Source organism: Leucoraja erinacea, chromosome 6, assembly GCF_028641065.1.
Source record: "Leucoraja erinacea ecotype New England chromosome 6, Leri_hhj_1, whole genome shotgun sequence".
NCBI lineage: Eukaryota > Metazoa > Chordata > Chondrichthyes > Rajiformes > Rajidae > Leucoraja > Leucoraja erinaceus.
The window spans coordinates 64,999,740-65,020,711 of NC_073382.1; the positions used below are offsets into that span (position 1 = coordinate 64,999,740).

At 41.9% G+C, this 20,972-nt stretch overlaps 1 protein-coding gene across 1 annotated transcript in view; it reads right to left on the reverse strand.

Annotated features, from left to right (window-relative positions):
- The window catches only part of grm5b (glutamate receptor, metabotropic 5b), a 473,006-nt gene that overhangs the window by 16,798 nt on the left and 435,236 nt on the right, over positions 1–20,972 (reverse strand). The window contains 2 exon segments of the mRNA XM_055637258.1: positions 9,398–9,618; positions 9,621–10,339. Of these exon segments, the coding sequence (XP_055493233.1) occupies positions 9,398–9,618; positions 9,621–10,339 (940 nt within the window).

The following is a 20,972-nucleotide window of genomic DNA, read 5'->3' on the forward strand; positions in this document are numbered from 1 at the left end:
GAGGAGCAGCACCTCATATTTCGCTTGAGCAGTTTACACCCCAGCAGTATGAACATTGACTTCTCCAATTTCAGGTAGTCCTTGCTTTCTCCCTCCTTCCCCTCTCCTTCCCAGCTCTCCCACAGCCTACTGTCTCCGCCTCTTCCTTTCTTTTTCCCGCTCCCCCTCCCACACCAGTCTGAAGAAGGATCTCGACCCGAAACGTCGCCTATTCCTTCGCTCCATAGATGCTGCCTCACCCGCTGAGTTTCTCCAGCATTTTTGTCTACCTTCGATTTTTCCAGCAGCTGCAGTTCTTTCTTAAACAACTGCAAGTTTATTGTTCATATCTCCAGAGATGCCGCCTGACCCGCTGAGTTACTCCAGCTTCTTGTGTCGCCCCTCGTTATCACCTCCTCCATAGCCAACATGAACCATTGTGGGCTCTTTAGGCATCGGTGCCAACTCTGATGTGTTCTGTACCTATTCATACCTCTAGTTTCCCTTTCCCCTGACTCTCAGTCTGAAGCAGGATCTCGACCCAAAATGTTACCTATTCCTTTCTCCATAGATGCTGCCTGACCGCTGAGTTACTCCAGCATTTAGTGTCTATCTTCAGTGTAAATCAGCATCTGCAATTCCTTCCAGCACATTCTACCAAATGCTGCCAGCATGCTCCCTGATTCTTCTGCCACCAACTGGAGCATTTTACACGAGCCAATTAACCAACCAGCATATCTTTGTGGTGTGGAAGAAAGCAGCGGACCAGGAGGAAACCCGCATAGCCGTAGGGACAATGTACAAACAGCACCAGAGACGAGGATGAAATTGGAGTTGTGAGACAGCTGCACTAACTACTGGCACCATGGCTTCACTCCTGATGTGCTCACTCCAGGAATTCATCAGATACATGACATGGATCTTGATCAAAAGTACCCAGACCTCGTTTTGTAATTGAAGCAACTTCTCTATTCAGAATCTAATCAAGGTAACATCAAAACTAGATTGCAAAGCCTTAACCAAAAGAACCATGAAAAATTAAATCTCTGAGTTTTATTGAGAAATTACAAGAAATGTACATTTCTCCCCCAATATCAAATCATAATCATGGTCGTACTTCCAGTGTGACACAATCAACAAAGCAATTTTTTTGCTTCCAACAGAATCTCACCATCTCACCACTGGTAATTGGCACCTAAACATTAGGATCCTCGTTATTTCAGATGTGATCTGTATCTTAATTCTCATGGCTGTGGACTTTCTTGCCAGGAAAAATTATTGATTGAAAATGAAAATAATATGAGATCTACTTAACCTTTATTTAGTCAGGCTGAAGTGTTGACAACTCAATAGTTTGAGAGTTTGTGGGAAATAAAGAGCTGGAAGGCTACTTTGAAGTAAATATTTTAAGACTGACATTAATTGAATTTAAACAGTTTGGAAATAAACGTGCGTTAAAATCATGAGTCATATGGTTTTTTTTTTTTGTACAGGACATGTAACAGCCAGGAAAGGTGAGAATAGAAGCAGGTATTGACAGCTGAGAAATTCCCTGGATGCATTTAAATTAATTGAAAATAAATGAAATTTATGCTTTAGTTAGTTAATTCCTTGAAAGTTGTATTTCATTTTAAATGAAGGACACATTCAATTATTAGTGCAGGTGCTTGGGGTCCTCCTCCTAAGGGCCTGTGATGCTTGAATTTATTAGTAACTGATTAAATCTGTTGAATTAAGGAATGGCAGGTTATATATTCTAACTGAAGCATGTAGCCATTGAAATCATGTTGCAGAGAGCTAATGTCTAAACGTACAGCTTCAATAGCAGGCTAGGGTTAGAACAGGTTTTAATGTCCCAAATGTGGCAACTTTCCACATGCATCGTTGCTTAATATAGTCATATCATAAAATTTGTGGTGCGTCAGTGTTTGTCAGATGTACAACAGGCAAACACATTCAAGTTTGCACACATTTTTCTGCCAGCATCTAAGAAGTGAGCCTCCGGCTTAGATACTGCACTTTCCCAGTGACTCAGAAGGTGAATTTAGTTTAGTTTAGTGATACAGCATGGAAACAGGCCCTTCAGCCCACCGGGTCCGCGCTGACCAGCGATCCGCACAAATTAACACTATCCTACACCCACTAGGAACAATATTTTTACATTTACCAAACTAATTAACCTTCAAACCCGTACGTCTTTGGAATGTGGGAGGAAACCGAAGATCTCGGAGAAAACCCACGCAGGTCACGGGGTGAATGTACAAACTCCGTACAGACAGCAATGTAATCAGGATTGAACCTGGGTCTCCAGCACTGCATTCGCTGTAAGGCAACAACTCTACCACTGCGCCACCATGTTCAAGATCATTCCCGATTACCATATGATATTCAAAACGGTACAGGAGACCTGGGTTTATTTGGAGCATTACGTGCAGTTCTGGTTGCCTCATTACAGGAATGATGTAGAGGTTTTATAGAGGGTGCAGACAAGATTTACCAGAATGCTGCCTGGATTAGGGGGTATTAGCTACAAGGAGAGGTTGGACAAACTTGGATTGTTTTCTCTAGAACACTGTAGGTTGAGGGGAGACCTGAGAGAAGTATACAAAATTATGAAAGGCATAGATCGGGTAGACAGTCAGAACCTCCTTTCCAAACTACATACTAGATTAGTCAAAGATTGGAGGACATAATCGTAAGGTGAAAGGAGCAAATCTTAAAGGAGATGTGAGGGACAGGTTTTTTGCATAGCGTGTCATGGGTATCTGAAATGAGTTGCTGGGGATGGTGGTGGAGGCAGATACGATAGTGGCATCTAAGAGGTTTTTAAATGTATACATAGATATGCAGGGAATGGAGGGATATGAATCATGTGCAGGCAGATGAGATTAGTTTATTTTGGTTTCATGCATGGAACATATGCTGTGAGTTTCGTAAGGGTTAATTTGCATAACCCAAATGGCCAGAGGTGTTTCCTGTATTTGTATTTGGGCTGGGTGACCAGTGGTTCAGTAGGAAAGTGTCTGTAGTGAACCAAAAAGATTGATATCAGACCCCATTGTTGCTGCCTCTATTAATAGATTTCAGAATGACAGGGAATCAGCTCGGAGTTCTGCAGTTACTCTATTTTGTTTTGTATTAGTTCTTAATAACGTGTTCAAATTTAGCGGCAGTATGGGTAATCACACCCCACAACCCAATTCGCCCAGGTTAAGATACATGGGCTGTTTAGTCTTGATGTGGGTCACCTGTTTTGGAAGTACTTCGTTAAAGAAAACAATAGGAATGGCCCTGTATGGATGCTGCCTGGCCCGCTGTGTTCTTTCATCACTAGAATGATGTATGTACAGGCTGGTGGGGTGAAAGGTAAGGACCTGGGGAATTTCCTACTGAAATACAGGTCACTCTGCCCAAACACAAATACAAAACCATCCAGCAGTTTGGCTGTTGCTCAGGAAACCACCTGTTAATTTTCTATTAAGTAGAAACACCTAATCTGTTAATTAGACTAATCTAATTGTGAGATTTGAATTATATCTGCCTTGAAAGGATTTTGTGATTAAAAGTGTGATCTTATATTATTGGGGTGATATTTATGATTGTTTTACATCATTGTTTAAGTTTAAAGTTATTTCATAAATAATTATGACCCAATATAGTGACCAAAGAAAATATATCTATTCATCTTTGCATCCTGACTTTGCACTAGGAATACAACATTAAATAGCTAAATAAAACAATTTTGTTTTAAACTCAGCATAGCCCTTAGAAAATTACATTTAATATCACACAAATCCCATAACATTAGCAAAATTAACACTAATAGCCCAATTAAGTTAGCTAGGAAACAGAAATATGACCAGTGATCCCCTCTGGGGTAAATACAAAACATTTTGTATGATTTCCCCTGACGCATTTAGCAATGGAATCACCATTCAATCCATCTGAATCTCAACATTATTATTAGCTATTTACAGTCTGTATTTTTATATGAAGCATAACCTTGACTCTTGTTCTGGTGCAGGCAATTTATCAACAATATTTATGGATCTGGATGCACTAGAAAGTACCCTTTTCTCTATCAATCATAGCATAAAATAAGGTGAAAGTATGGTGGCATAAGAAAGCTACCAATACATGAATAGTTGCAATGAAAAGAAGTCATCAGGTCGTCGCATCCCTATGGGATGAATTAACCCAAGAAGAAAAACTGTGAGAGTTAACCAGCTTTCAGAATACATGGTGCGATTAACTCTCTGAAAATGTGTATCTTCCTCAGAATCTGCAGATTAGGAATTGTTTTTTATATAGGACCCCAACTGGCTTCCAAAGCGGAAATTTGTCCCAGTGATGTACTCAGGAAAAAGTTCCCCAAATGGTCAAGAACTTCAAGTTCCCAGGCATAAATATCATCAACAATTTGCCAATTACAGTGAATGTGTGGCTAGGAAAGCACAGCAAAGAATGTTCTTCCTCAGGAATCTGAAAAATGAGTGTTACTAATGTCTACATGTGCACCACAGAGAGCATCCTACCAGGATACATCACAGCTAGGATTGGCAATAGTTCTACCCAACACTGGAAACAATTGCAGAGTGTTGTTGATGCAGCCCAGTCCATCACAGAAACCAATTCCCTACTCGTGGATTATTTCTACACTTCATGCTATCGTGAGAAAGCCACCAACATATGTTACATGCATTGTGTATGTTATGACTGTTGGCAGATCAATTTCCCTTCTGGGATAATAAAGTTCTATCATATCATATCGCATCATATTGTATAATCAAGGACCATAAACATTCCCTTTTCTCCCTGTTACCGTCACTCTTCAACAGATTTCTCATGCGTTGGTCTCCATCTTTTAAAGATGCATTCCTGATCTACCAATCCACCTCACAGTGGCCCTTGTTTTTTTTTTAATCTGCCCATTCTCTGTAGCTATAACACTATATTCTGCATGCTGCCACCTTTCTCTGTTATACTAATGTCTGGTTTTAATTGTAAGCATGTATCGATGTTTTACCTGGATAGCACACAAAACCAATTTTTTCACTGTATTTTGACTTTGGAGATACAGCATGGAAACAGGCCTAAGGTGCACAGAGTCCACGGCGACCAGCAATCGCCCAGTACACTAGCACTACCCCACACACTAGGGACAATTTACAATTTTACATAAGCCATTTAACCTACAAAACTATATGTGTTTGGAGTGTGGGAGGAAACCAGGGAAATCTGACATGGTCACAGAGAGAATGTACAAATTCCATATAGACTGCACCCATAGTCAGGATCAAACCAGGGTTTCTTGCGCTGTGGGACAACAACTCTACCGCTGCGCCACTATGCCGCCTCGGTACATGTGACAATAATGAACTAAAATATTACCAAAACCAAAAATGTGTTGCCAACCTTTATGTAATACTCAAAGGAGCTCTTCTGAACACCAAAGAATAAAATATTAACACTGATGCAATATGTTAAGGCCCTGTCCCACTTTCCCGAGTTACTCACGAATTCCCCCGAGTTTTCACCTTGATTCAAATTTGGAGATGCCAGCCGTAGGTACTTGAGGCTATTTTTTTTACTCGTGGACATTTTTCAACATGCTGAAAAAACGTTCCGACTTACTTGATGCCCCGGGTACCTACGTTGGCATTACGAGCCGCTACGAAATGTCTACGGGCTCCTATGGCCTCCTACGGACTCGCTACGGACATTCTCCGAGTTTGAATCAAGTGGAAAACTTGGGAGAATTCGTAACTCGGGAAAGTGGGACAGGGGTTTTATTCTCCTTTCCAAACTAAAGCCCACCTAAACTCTTTCATCATAGCATACGAGCTGCAGTGACCTTTCATTTGATACAAATTAGCAACAAATGATTAATACTCAGGAACTTTTCAATTGTGGTTGAGACCTAACAAGGCAAAGTCTGTGTACTGCTGGTGTTTCCTTGATTATCGGAGACTGGGTCAAACTTGTAGTGTTCGCAGGTATTGAGCACTGATAACCGCCAGCTACAGTTTCCCACTGCTCATCTGAGTGAGCTACTTACTGTGAGCAGGCACATCTTTCCTTGGTTATCGGTGCCGGCTCTGATTCATTCTGAACCTTTTCATACCTCGAGTTTCCCTTCCTCTTGACTCTTGGTCTGAAGAAGGGTTTTGACCTGAAACGTCACCTATTCTTTTTCTCCACAGAAGCTGCCTGTCCCGCTGACTTACTCCAGCATTTTGTGTCTATCTTCGGTGTAAACCAGCATCTGCAGTTCCTTACTACACATGCGGATCAGGCTGTAAATTAACATTACCCAGGTCTCAAACTTCCCTCATCAGAGGGGTTTGGCAGTCAACCTAGCCCTTTCCTTTTAAATAACTTTTGCTGTTTTATTTTGTAATCTGTTTAGTATTGTTTAGAGATTAGCAAGGAAACCCACGGAGACTGCATCGACCAGCGATCTCCACACATTAACACTATCTTACACACACTAGGGACAATTTCCATTTATACCAAGCCAATTAACCTACAAACCTGTACATCTTTGGAGTGTGGGATGAAACCAACGATCTCGGTGAAAACCCATGTAGTTCAGGTGCAGAATGTACAAATTCCAGACAATAGACAATAGACAATAGGTGCAGGAGTAGGCCATTTGGCCCTTCGGGCCTGCACCGCCATTCAGTGTGATCATGGCTGATCATCCCCAATCAGTACCCCGTTCCTGCCTTCTCCCCATATCCCCTGACTCCGCTATTTTTAAGAGCCCTATCTAGCTCTCTCTTGAAAGCATCCAGTGAACCTGCCTCCACCGCCCTCTGAGGCAGAGAATTCCACAGACTCACCACTCTCTGTGAGAAAAAATGTTTCCTCGCCTCCGTTCTCAATGGCTTACTCCTTATTCTTAAACTGTGGCCCCTGTGGCCCCGTTGAATTCTCCCAATTTTGCTAGCCCTTGCTGTCTCCTCCCCTTCCTTAACCCTCGAGCTGTCTCCTCCCATCCTCCCGCCCTCGGGCCCCTCCTCCTCCCTTTTCCTTCCTTCTCCTCCCCACCCCCCATCAGTCTGAAGAAGGGTTTCGGCCCGAAATGTCGCCTATTTCCTTCGCTCCATAGATGCTGCCGCACCCGCTGAGTTTCCCCAGCAATTTTGTGTACCTTCGATATTCCAGCATCTGCAGTTCCTTCTTGAACACAGCCGAGGGAGAAAGTCACTTTGTAAGAAGATTTATTTAAAACAACACCTACTTAATAACTACACAAACATTTAACTGAATTGATAATCTGTTTTGATTGTGATGCCTTAATAACCAGTTCAAAGTTAGAAATGTCAGATCCTTTCAGAGTAACTTGCGATTGAAGTGAATAAATCTACTAATGTCTAGATTTCCACTATAAATGCTCTGGTTTGTCATAAAAAATATTTATTTCAGGAGTACTCATAGGCGAAGTGCTCCTCCTTTTTATACATAACTTTGTTTTACAATGTCCTTGAATCTAGTGAACATGCTTTACAGCTTTTGTATGTTCTGCCTGACTGTGGCCAATGGTTCTGGAGGGAATATCCGGCATTCAGATCTTCTTATTTATCTGTCATAGGCTTATGTGGCCCTTTATGGCAGAAGAGGCTGAATAACATGAAAATCCCAATGAAGGATCCTAGATGCCTTGGAAATTCCCAGCATTTGGCTGCGAGATCTGTTTCTCTGATCCCAGGACTAGGCCCAGTCGAATTTCCTCGAATGAGGTTTCCAGGCCTTGAGGTTAGGAGTGCAGAGGTAAATACATTTGATGTCAAAGGTGGTAGTGAGTTTCAGAGTGGTGCCTAAGTGGTACCTTGCCTGAGGTTGTACTCTTTAGTCAGATGGTAGTTAATCTGTGGAACTCATTGCCACAGAGAGCTGTGGAGGCCAAGTCAGTGGATATTTTTAAGGCGGAGATAGACACATTCTTGATTGGATGTCAAGGGTTATGGGGAGAAGGCAGGAAAATGGGATGAGGCAGAGATCAGCCATGATTGGATGGTGGAGTAGACTCGACAGGCCGAATGGCCTAATTCTCCTCCAATAACTTGTGAACCTGTGGACTTGTACTCATCCTCTGGGTGTGGAGAATCAGCTCCCTCAGCTATTGCAACCAGCCCAGGAAACCATTGGCGGAGAGAGGGCATGGACAACAATTTGATTACAAATCGCCTGGCCCAACATCATTGAAATGGAGTTGCAGATCCCAGTAACAAAGAAGAAAAACAGTCTTCTCCTTGAATTTGTCATTGTGGCCAATTTGGGAAATATTTAAATGCCTTTTGATTTTTTTATTAGCATATCTCTGGTTTTTCTCTGATTCATCATTGCTTTTAAAATGATTCATCTATGTGAAACTACAGCATGTCGCGGTAACTATGAAGGAGATATGCTGCAAAACAACATTATGAATATTGTATACCATTGTGAATACCTGGTGTCATTTTCAGTTACTATTGAGTTGTGAGGTGTTATGACACCAGGTGGAAAGGACAATAATCTCCTTTGATTTTTCTGATCTAGATTTTGCTAATCAGCATTTAAGTCATTGGATAATCAACACACCAAACAAGCCTGGCCTGGCTATAACTTTGGAAAGGAGACTTAGTTCCATCATGGTAAAGCACTTTTCAACTTATTTTTAACCATCTAATAAAAAGCATTGTGAGTTGTATCACAGTTTTTTAGATATTCTGTGTAATTAATTTGAAACTAATCAAATCATTTCCCCAGAGTCAAATATTTACAACAATTTATCCATTCTTCTTTCAATATAGTGGGGATGTTAACTTAGTCAACACAAAAAAAGATTACTGCCTCTACTGCTATGATGAGATGAAAATGACTGAGCAATATAGCAAACATTTGTGTGTAGGTATCGAAATACAAGTTCACAAGTTGTAGGAGTAGAATTAGGCCATTCGGCCCATTGAGTCTACTCCACCATTCAATCATGGCTGATCTCTGCCTCCTCATCTCATTTTCCTGCCTTCTCCCCATAACCCTTGACACCCATTCTAATTAATAATTTGTCTATCTCTGCCTTAAAAACATCCACTGACTTGGCCTATACAGCCCTCTGTGGCAATGAGTTCCACAGATTAACTACCCTCTGACAAACAAAGTTCCTCCACACCTCTTTTCTAAAAGAGCGCTCTTTAATTCTGAGGCTATAATGGACCTAGACTCTCCCGCCAGTGGAAACATCCTTTCCACATCCACTCGATCTATGCTCATCATTCAATAATACAAAACCTTAGGGTCTATATCATCTAACTAACAAAACAAATTAAAAGTATTATTTCCAACCAATTTTGAAGATGAAGCATGCAGCAAAAAGTCTCTTGTAATATCTCCTTAGTAGAGTTGATGATTTGGTTAGTACTATTACTCTTACCTTAGAGTTTCCCCCGATGAGCCTCTCCTTTTCCAAAGGTTAACCAAACTGCTGGAACGGCTTGCAGCAGAGGATGACTTCCCATCTCCAACGTGCATGCGGACCACAGTGGATGTGGTAAAGGCACTGCGTACATTCCGTTCAGGTTTGGCCAGTATGATGTACACTTTCGGAACAAACATACACCCGAGTGCCACCGTGGCACTTAGACTAACAGAGATAAACACATGGTAATGATCTTGTAATTGCTTCCAAAGTAGATTGGGACAAAGGCGAGCCAGATGATGCAGGTCGTGTACATGGTAAATGCAATGTACTTCGCTTCATTGAAATTGGCAGGGACATTCCGAGTTTTAAAAGCATAGAAGGTGCAACTTAAAATCAGAAGACCATTGTATCCAAGGGGAGCAACGACAGCTATGTTGGTGGTGTTACATATCAGCTTAACATCTCGGATAGTTGGGAAATCGTGAATTACTTCCGGTGGCTCCATGATGAAAAGAGAAACAATTATCCCTAGCTGAATACATATCAACACGGAGGCAATGACCAGCTGGGCGCAAGCACTCATGAACCTTGGTTTCTTGGTGCAGATCTTCTTTTTGCTGCCGGCAAGGATTCTTGCAATTCTATTGGTTTTGGTCACCAAAGCAGAGTAGCTCATGGCAGGGGACAGACCAATGCCGATTCTCTGAAGATAGCAGTAAATCTTTTGAGGCTTGGCAATGAGAGAGAAAGTACATAGGTATCCAAGGAAGATTCCCACTAGAATGATGTAGCAGAGCTCCCGGCTGGACGACTTGACCACAGGGGTGTCACGGTAGACCATAAATATGAACATCACAAACATGGTGGCCAGGAGACCCAGGCAGGCAAAGACAACTGCAGCGATGGGCTCAGGATCTCCCCATCTGAGGAATTTCACTGGAATATTTTCACAGTCTGCAAATGAAAAAAAACATATGAACATAATATTGTATATAATCTAATGAACTATCAAATCTATGGGAAGGTTAATCTTGAATCCACTTTATTGAATCTCACTGACAGGTTGTCAGAACATTTTCAAACTGATTTTCAGTCACTATCTACAGAGAAAAAGAAATGATTTAAGGCATTAATTATGGTCATTTACAATTATCCTATTGCATTAGCGCCAAGCCCACATTTATACAACTACACTAAACAGAATATTTTGATTATTTCCTTGACAATGACTCTATGCTCTTACATTTTAAGATTAGATCTAGAGGTGATGGTGCCACAAGCCACAAGAGCTGCTGAGAAAGGTTCACTGATATTTATTGTGTAGATGTCAACCTTCCCTATGTTAATTGTTGTTAGACATCATATCAAGACATAGTCACATAGACAGCAAACAAGGAAGTAAATATACACAATATTCAAACAGCATTTCAAATATTATACAGAATGTAAAGTAAAATTTGGAAAATGCACATAAAATTAAAGCAGCAGCTAAAGACATTCTTAATAGTTAACATTTTTATTGCAATATTTATTTTGCTTATGAAATAATTTCTTTAGGATATCACAATCCATGCATTTATTTTTGGAGACAGAAAAATTGTTAAGCTTTGTATGTCATTTAAAAAATTTGGCTAATCTCATACAAAAGATATAATGGATTTTTGTACAATTATAGGAATGTTTTGTCAGGTTATCAAGATTATACAAACAGTACACTCTGGAAGGTGGATTGAGTCAGTGTTAGCAACCTCTGGATTTCTCTGTGCTATGGGATCATTCAAACTTCAAAGCCATGGTCAATTCCATGATAGATTGATGGCTTTGTATTCCTCAGATATGTCAAGCCTATATTACCACTGAGACAACTTTCATGTTTAATAATGCCTTGTACAAAAACTCATTCATTACCAATGCAAATCTGTTCACTGCAGATCTATTTTATTTTTACTCAATTTCCTAAATTCACCTGCAGATAGACACAAAATACCGGTGTAACTCAACAGGACAGGTAGCATCTCTGGATAGAAGGAATGGGTGATGTTTTGGGTCAAGACCCTTCTTCAGACGCTCCAGGCCCTGCAGAGTTACTCCAACATTTTGTGTCTTTCTTCGGTGTAAACCAGTATCTGCAGTTCCTTCCTATATTAACCGTTTTCTTCACAGTAAGATTAACTGCAATATTAAACATGCATTCATTGAACAATATCTTCAGGAAGATAAGTAAATATGTAAATGGCAACAAATGAACAATTTGTGTTTTATGACTGAAAAGAAGAGTTCTTTATAGAACTAGAGGAAATTCGTATTTTGCAAAGATTTGCCAGATAATTAAAAAATGATGATCTGCAAGTTGATTTCATTGTCATCACATTATTTGAACTGTTGAATCAGATAGTAATGGATAGAATCAGACAGAATTACCTTGGTTAATGCAGGCTCCAAAACTCAACTAAGAATCATAAGCCAAGTGACTTATGCTTATGCTTATATTTCATCACGCAGAGTATGAGAGAAATGAAACAGAATGGTACTACAGTCTACCCTCGTTATTATGGATTTCTAATCATCAGTCTGAAGAAGGGTCTTAACCCGAAACTTCACCCATTCCTTCTCTCCAGAGATGCTGCCTGTCCCGCTGACTTTCTCCAGCATTTTGTGTTTACCTTCTCTTATGAGAGATTTCGGTTAAAGCGGACAAAATAGCGGAAGGACGAGGATCCACAAACCCGCCTTCATCGATGGGACGGTGATGGGGAGACTCAAAAACTTCTAATTTCTGGGCGTGCACATCTCCAAAGATCTGTCCTAGATCTAGTACATTGATGCACTCATTAAGGAAGTCCATCAATGCGTCAACTTCCTTCGAAGAGTGATGAGATTCGGTACGTCGAAGAATTCTCTCTTGATCTTCTACAGAAGTGCAGTAGAGAGCACATAGTCTGATTGCATCACAACCTGCTTCAGCAACTCGACACCCAAAAACAAAGAAAATTGAAAAAAAGTGGTGAACACTGCCCGGTCCATCATTGGTACTGTCCTCCCCACCATCGAAAGGATCTACAGGAGTCACCAGCTCAAAAAGGCAGCCAGCATCATCAAAGATCCACACCCCACTGACACACTCTCATTTCACTCCTGCCACCGGGAAGAAGGAGCCTGAAAACAATAAAGTGATGGTTCAGGAACAGCTACTTCCTTACAATCATCAGGTTATTAAACACTACAACCTCCAAATAGGCTCCTATGTTGTTTATTCTGGGTGTTACAGGGTACTATGTTTACATATCTGTTGTCCTGCTGGGTAAAAATGTCATTCTTCCATTTCGGTACATATGACAGTAAAACCCCTCTTGTTCTCTCTCCCTTGAAATTAGTTGTAACCGAGCCGTCCATTCTTATCAGACTATTTCATCTACAAAAGGTAAATTAAATGTAAACTTTAAAAAAATGTATTTACAATGTTTAAAATATTATGGATTTTGTGTCCTTTCCTCTTTATAGTGTGTGGTTTAGTGTATGTTTATTGGCTGTTTGTCCAATACTGTACATATTTACCAGCCCCCCCCCCCTCCCCCCCTTTACTTACTTGGTTAAAGTGGACAATCGGCAATAAAGGCCCGATATATCAAGGGTTATCGACACTAATGAATCATTAAAACTATGTAATTGTGGATCCTTTCATTCCCAATTGACAGCTCCAATTTAGGCGTCATACTTTCCACAGCAGTAGCGCAAGATGGATATTTGTGTAGCTCAGCACCTGTAAGGGACCAATTGGGTGAAGTCCTGGAATCTAGTACCTTGCAGAACACTACTGGATTCAGCACCAAAAGGAGCCTTTATAACCTAAAACACAGATAGGATGTGTTGTTGGCTGCGCTGCTGAATGCGGTACCTGGCGTGAACTCCTGCCCTTCCCTGCTGGCTGCATCAAAAAACTAGGCGCTGGGAAGCTGGTGCAAATTCCAGCCTTCCCTGTTGTTGCATGTTGGCGTGCTGGGAAACTTGGTGGGACTCCGTCAATGAATCACCCAATTGCTTTGTGTGCACAGGCTGCCTGTGAGAGTGGATGTTGACAAATACCCACTCTGATCAAATGAAAGTGAAAGTTCCTGGAATTTGTGAGATAATGGCAAATTGGATCCAAAATGGACTGTGGCAGAAATCAAATGTTAAGGTTGACGAGTGCTGTTGTGATGGATATGAATTATCAGAGTAGTCGATAGTGCTCAAAATGCATCCCTTGCTTTTTGTAATATGGACTTAAGTGGTGGGAGAATAAGAAAGATTGTTGCAGGTGTAACAATAGTTGTCCATGTGGTTGACAGTGTAGAGGCAGGATTTAGAATGCAGGAAGATATAGAAAAGTCAGTTTGGTGCAATATTGAGAAGTGGAATCTATTCCAGAGAAGTGCAAGGACATGGATTTGGCCACAAGGGAGGACCGAGTGATGTGGTGGAACAGAAGATCCTTCAGGGTAACAGAACAGGTCAATAACTAGACTGAAAAGGACACTTGGGGTGGTTTGTGTAGGAAGGAACTGCAGATGCTGGTTTAAACCAAAGATAGACACAAAATGCTGGATTAACTCAGCAGAACAGGCAGCATCTCTGGAGAGAAGGAATGAGTGACGTTTTGGGTAGAGACCATTCTTCAGACCGAGGACTTGGGATGGTTTCCTTTATTAGACAACATAAGAGTGGAGAGATTATGCTGGAATTGTATACTGTGTAATGTTAAGTATCTTTAAATGAGAAATTAAATTTATTTCAATCGGTTTCCTGTAATATGGCGACCAGAATTGTACATGGTACAAGTACTCTCGCTACTACTGCTCTACTTATTGAAAATGATATTCCCTACATATTGAAAATGATATTCCCTTCAATGCCTCTACAATTCCCTTTTGAAAGTCATGATTGCCCATGCTTTCAGCATTTTAACAGATGGAAATGTTCAGATTTTTTCTAAATAAATGATTTTCCTCACATTCAGGGCATCACATTATTGCAATTGGTAGAGCTGTAGTCTCACAGCACCAGAAAACCATTTGGTCCTGATCTTGTCTGTGTGGAATTTGTGTGTTCCCCCTCTGACCTCGTGGGTTTTCTCCGGAAGGTCCAGTTTTCACCCACATGCCAAAGACCTGCAGGTTTGTAGGTTAATTAGCTTCTGTAAATTGCCCCAGGTGTCGAGGGAGTGGATGTGAAATGGGATATCATAGCACTAGAGTGAATGGAAGATCTGTGGTTGGCATGGACTCAGTGAGTCCTGCTTCCATGCTGTATCTTTTAATCAAATCAATCTATCCCCATCACTTTGAAGGGTTTTGTATTGTGGTCTTTAAACAATGGGAACACCTTCTTTCTAGTTACCCTATCTACATCCATCAGGATATTGATCTCAAATTTTCTCTCACCCCAGAATCTTAATTAGTAGGAGAGAGACAGTGGTCAAAATGGCAGATCTCCCAGGACGAGGTTATCCCATTGCAGTTCGAGTGCGCTGACGCCTGCAAGATACTCAACTGCAAAATTTGTGGCAGTGGGGGACTGCGCTTGCATTAATAAAAAAGGGTGGCACAGTGGCACGGCAGTAGAGTTGCTGTCTTACAGCGCCAGGAACTGGGTTCAATCCTGACTATGGATGCTGTCTGTACGGAGTTTGTACGTTCTACCTGTGACCTTGTGAGTTTTTACTGGGTGCTCCAGTTCCCTCCCACACTCCAAAGACATAAAAGTTAATTAGCTTCAGTAATATAGTAAATTTTCCCTAGTGTGTAGAATAGTGAGAGTATACGGTGTGATCTCTTGTCCGCATGGACTTGGTGGGCTGAAGGGCCTGTTTCCACTCTGTATCTCTAAAGTCTAAGTCTTCTGTGGGCTGGAGGATAAAATCACATATCCCTGAAACTATTTAGCAATTTTTTTTCTGCACATCTCCTGGACCTTTTATATCCTCCCAACAAGAATGGATGCAATACTAAAGTTATGGACTAATCAGTGTATTATAAAGGTTTAACATAACCCCTCGCAGCTTCTCTATTTTATCCCTCTAACCAAAATTGTAAATGCTTCACTTATTGCTCTCTCAAAGTGCCCTGTCATTGTCAAATATTTATGCAAATGTGCAGCAAAGTAGCTGTGTTTATATGCACCTTTGAGAATTGTGCCATTTAGTAAGCATTGACTCGTCTCATTTTTTTCACCAATTTGTATCTCTTCACACTTGTCTGCACTAAATTTCATCTGTCACTTGTCTGGGCATTCTGCCAGCTTATATGTATCTTATGGTAGTCTATTTACTATCAGCGTGATGCCTGCCACACCTCCAAGCTTGGTAATGCTGGCACATTTTTGAAATTTCACCCCACATATCCACATTCAAGCTACTAATATATATCCCAAAAGCACCAAACGCTACAAGCACTGACCCCAGAGTAACACTAGTACATTCTATCACCCTGTCAGAACAATCATGTAATATGAAGGATGTGTAGCAAGGAACAGCAGTTGTTGGTTTAAACCGAACATAGACTCAAAAAGCTGGAGTAACTCAGCGGGTCAAACAGCATCTCTGGAGAAATGAATATGATGTTTCAGGTCGAGACCCTTCTTCAGACTGAAAAGTCACCTATCCCTTTTTTTCCAGAGATACTGTCTGACCCGTTGAGTTATTCCAGCTTTATGTGTCAACCATGTAATATGACTTTTTTTTCCTGTCCTTAGATTCTTTTTGTTAAATTTTTACTGCCAATCCAGCATGCGTCTCATTTCCGTAAAACACCTTTTTATGTAAGACTTTGTGAAATGCCTTCTGAAAATCTATCCAGGTGGTTTCCAACAATATTGGGCAGATAAAAAATACAAGTTTGAGGAAGCACGTGATTATTCCTCCTCCTCCTGTTTCTTGTGTTCTTATTGCATTGCACGGCCAGAGATAGACGGAGGGTGAGTAGAGGAAAACCGAACATCAATAAGGCATTTTACCGAGCATTTCCTTCAATAGAATGAATTGAGGAATTACTCAACTGGACATGTACCCAAAGTTTTAATTTTCATTAAAAAGGGGCGACAGGGGGCGACAGATGACACAATGGGCTAAGTGTTCGGCTGGACACCGAAGGTAGCCGGTTCGAATCCCGCTTGGAGTGCATACTGTCGTTGTTTTGGGGCAAGACACTTTTAGCATTTGTAAAAATTATTGATTTGGGGTCATGCAAGTTGACTTCAAAAATGTGCTATATAAATAAGATCCAAAAAGTATGACCAAAGATCCACTAAGTACCAAAGTGGACATTGGTCTTCTTCAATCTATTCTACAGACATTTAAACCCGACAACTTTTGTTTCATGAAGTGCCTGGAAACAACCGTTTGTTTCCTTGCATATGGAAGGAAAATTTGGCCAAGTTGCGCACCAGAAATCTAAGCAAGTACTTAGGTCTTCTGAGGTTTTCTATCAAACACTGTGATCTGGACTTAGTATATGGATCATATTCTGGACTTAGTATATACCAACATTACTGGAGCCTACAAAGCCCTCCCCCTCCCCCACCTTGGCCAGTCTGACCACCTCTCTCTGTTCCTGCTCCCCAAATACACACCTCTGATCAGACGTGTGAAACCTACCATGAGGACAGTGAAGGTTTGGCCTGAGGGGGCTGTCTCTGTTTTACAGGAGCAGTTTCAGCAGACAGACTGGAGTCTGTTTGCTACCCAGTCCACCTTCAACTCCCAAGTGGACATCAACTCATACACCTCAACAGTTTTGGACTATATAAAATTCTGCACTGATAACGTCACTACCCACAAAGAGATAAAGACCTTCCCTAACCAGAAGCCGTGGATGAGCAGGGAGGTCAGACTCCTGCTGAAGGCTCGCGATGCCACTTTCAGATCTGGCAACGCTGAGGGATACAGCTCATCCAGGGCCAATTTGAAAATGGGAATTAGCAATGCTAAACTCAATCACAAACGGCGGATTGAAAAGCATTTCCAAAACAACTCTGACCCCAGGTGCATGTGGCAAGGAATCAAATCCATTGCCGATTACCAGAAAGTTAACACCCCCCCCAGACAACGCCACCCTGCCTGACGAGCTAAACCACTTCTATGCTCGCTTAGACCGGGACAACAAAACTCCAGCCATCAAAGTTGCCCCACCCCCGAATGAACAACCCCTCAGTCTCTCCACCTCTGCTGTACAAGATGCACTGAGCAAGGTGAATGAGCACAAAGCTGCCGGCCCCGATGGCATCCCTGGGCGGGTGCTCAGGGCATGTGCTGGACAACTATCCCTAGTCTTCACTGACATTTTCAATCTGTCACTGGCCCAGGGTGTTGTCCCCACTTGCCTCAAGACATCAACCATCGTGCCAGTGCCCAAACAATCAGCTACAGGGAGTCTCAACGATTTCAAAGTCAAAGTCAAAGTAAACTTTATTGTCAATTCAATTATGCAACAGTAGTTACACAGAGGATCGAAATTCCGCCCAGTGGCACTCACCCCTGTCATTGCAAAGTGCTTTGAGCGGCTGATCTTGGCTCACCTCAAAGCCAGCCTCCCCCCCACACTGGACCCCCATCAGTTTGCCTACCGGACCAACAGTTCTACAGAGGACGCCATATCTGCGGCCCTACACTCTGCCCTGACCCACCTGGACAACAACAACTCCTACATCAGGTTGCTGTTCATTGATTTCAGCTCCGCCTTTAACACCGTCATTCCCGCCAGCTTGATCACCAAACTCAGCGGACTTGGCATCTCCACCTCCCTCTGCAATGGACACTGGATTTCCTCACCAACAGACCACAGTCTGTTAGGGTCAACAACCTCACCTCCTCCACTATAACACTGAACACCGGCGTGCCACAGGGCTGTGCTCAGCCCTCTCCTCTACTCCCTCTTCACCCATGACTGCATCCCTAAGAATGGATCCAACGCCATCATTAAATTTGCCGACGACACCACGGTGGTAGGACTGATCAGTGACAACGACGAGTCAGCCTACAGGGATGAGATCCAGCACCTGACAACCTGGTGTGCCAACAATAACCTTGTCCTCAACTCCAAGAAGACGAAGGAAATTATTGTCGACTTCAGGAAGATCAGAGGGGGCAGACATACCCCCATCCATATAAATGGGACTGAGGTGGACCGCGTCTCCAACTACAAATTCCTCGGGGTACACATCTTGGAGGACTTGTCCTGGTCCCTCAACACCTCCAAGCTGATCAAAAAGGCGCAGCAACGCCTTTACTTCCTGAGGAGGCTCAAGAAAGCTCACCTGTCCCCCCAGATCCTGACCAACCTTTACCGTTGTACCATCGAAAGCATCCTGATCATCTGCTTCATGGTATGGTACAGCAATTGCACTGTAGCGGACAGGAAGGCACTACAACGGGTGGTGAAAACTGCGCAGTACATCATCGGTGCCCCACTCCCTGCCATGGATGCTCTACACCGAAAACGGTGTCTGAGGCGGGCTGGGAAGATCAGTAAAGACCCCAACCATGGACTGTTTGCCCTCCTCCCATCAGGGAGGCAGTACAGGAGCCTCAGGTCTCATACTAGTAGGATGAGGAACAGCTTCTACAATAATACCATCACATTGCTGAACTCGGAGTCCCGCCGATAGATCCGTCCACATTGTTTGATTATTCTGTATTTTTATTTCTATATTGCACTAGTACTACGGACTGATGCTAAACTGCATTTCGTTGTACCCATACTTGTATTTGTGCAATGACATTAAAGTTGAATTGAATTTGAAATTGAAATCTCAGAAGTGGTCACCAAAAGAAAAGTTAATTCTAGTATTCTGGATGAATCAGGAGGACAAACAATTCCCTCCAACACCACATCACTCACAGTTCTTTGTCAGAATTCAGGTTCCATGGATGGCACTTCTTCTTCATCTTGCGTATGGCGTGCACAGCCTAAAGTTGTAGGACAACGTTCTTTTAATCTTATTTGATTGTGCACGCCAGGTTGATTGTATTCGTCGAAACAAGGTGGACCACGTGAAGGTTGCAATCTCCCACCCGATGGATAGCACTCATTTCAGTTAAGGAAACCAAGACATTCTGATCCTAAAAATATTATATGCATAATCTTTAGTCATCGTAGTCAGTGTAATGAGACAATCATGTTTTTAATTTGCATATTATGACTACAATCGTCTTAATGAAAGATTATGCAAAGTTGGCTATCAAGTCAACATTTCTGTCATATTTTCAAGCTCAGTGTATTCATGTAAATTGAAGTGGAGTCCTGGAGGTATCTAACCAGCTTTATTGCTTGTTCTCTTCTTTAAATATGCAGCAGTTTGACAGCTCATCTCAGTAATTAAGAAGCCCTTCAATGCTACAGGAATTCTCTGGTCCCAGCACTGCAAGGATCTAAGTAGCCTTCCTTTACTGATTATAAACAGCAAAAGGTAATAAACTCAAATCCACTAAGTAAGGCATCTTGAAAGCATAAACAAGCAAGACCAACAAATAGAGGTGTAAAGTCAAACTGCAGGAGAATTTTTAAACTAGTTTGTGTAGGAAGGAACTGCTGATGCAGGTTTACACTGAAGATAGGCGCTGAAAAAGCTGGAGTAACTCATCTCAGGTGAAAAGGAATAGGTGACATTTCAGTTTATTTTGTTTGAAATAGCCTATTTTCTTGGAAAAGCATATTATTAGCATTAGAAAAATTGAGCTAGAGAATATGCTCTTTGGCCCACAATATCGGTGTTGAGCATGATGCAAAATAAACTATTCCCATCTGTGCATGCAATCCATAGCTCATCCAAAAGCATCATCAAACCTGGACTGATGTTTTATGGTAGAGAAGCCTGGAGTTTTTTCGCAGGAACTAATTATGATGGATTACAGAGCAGTATAGTCACTGAGAACACCACAATTCCTGCTGCTTGCAAGCTATCATCTTGTCTATGTGCTGTTGATGCAAGGGTTTTCTCTGTGGATCTTGAAGCCTGTGACAGTGATTTTCTTTAGGCAGCAGCATTGTTGCCACCATTGTTTTTGGGCTAGATTGATGGACATAGTAGTGGATTAAGTGGTGGTCAATCGAATGGTCATTAATACCCATTCCTTCCCTCCAGAGATGCTGTCTGTCCCACTGAGCCACTCCAGTATTTTGTGTCTATCTTCAGTCATTAATACCTGTTAAGACACAAATAGCTAGAGTAACTCAGCGGGCTGGGCAGCATCTCTGGAGAGAAGGAATGGGTGATATTTCGGGTCGAGACCCTACTTCAGAAGAAGGATCTCGACCCGAAACATCACCCATTCCTTCTCTCCAGAGATGCTGCCTGTTCCGCTGAGTTATTCCAGCTTTTTGAGTATCTTCAGTTTAGACCAGCATCTGCAGTCCCTTATACAACGTACTCGTGGTCTCACACAATAGGTTCAGTGCCTGGATATGGGTGTCCAAATAAACATATGCATATCTCTGTAATTTGCTCTTCTCCCCATAATACACACCACACACATATAAAAGCAGACTTCGTCCATATCTTGCAACACATTTAACTGACATGCATTAAGGCCACTGCCTGCTTTTATTTTTACAGG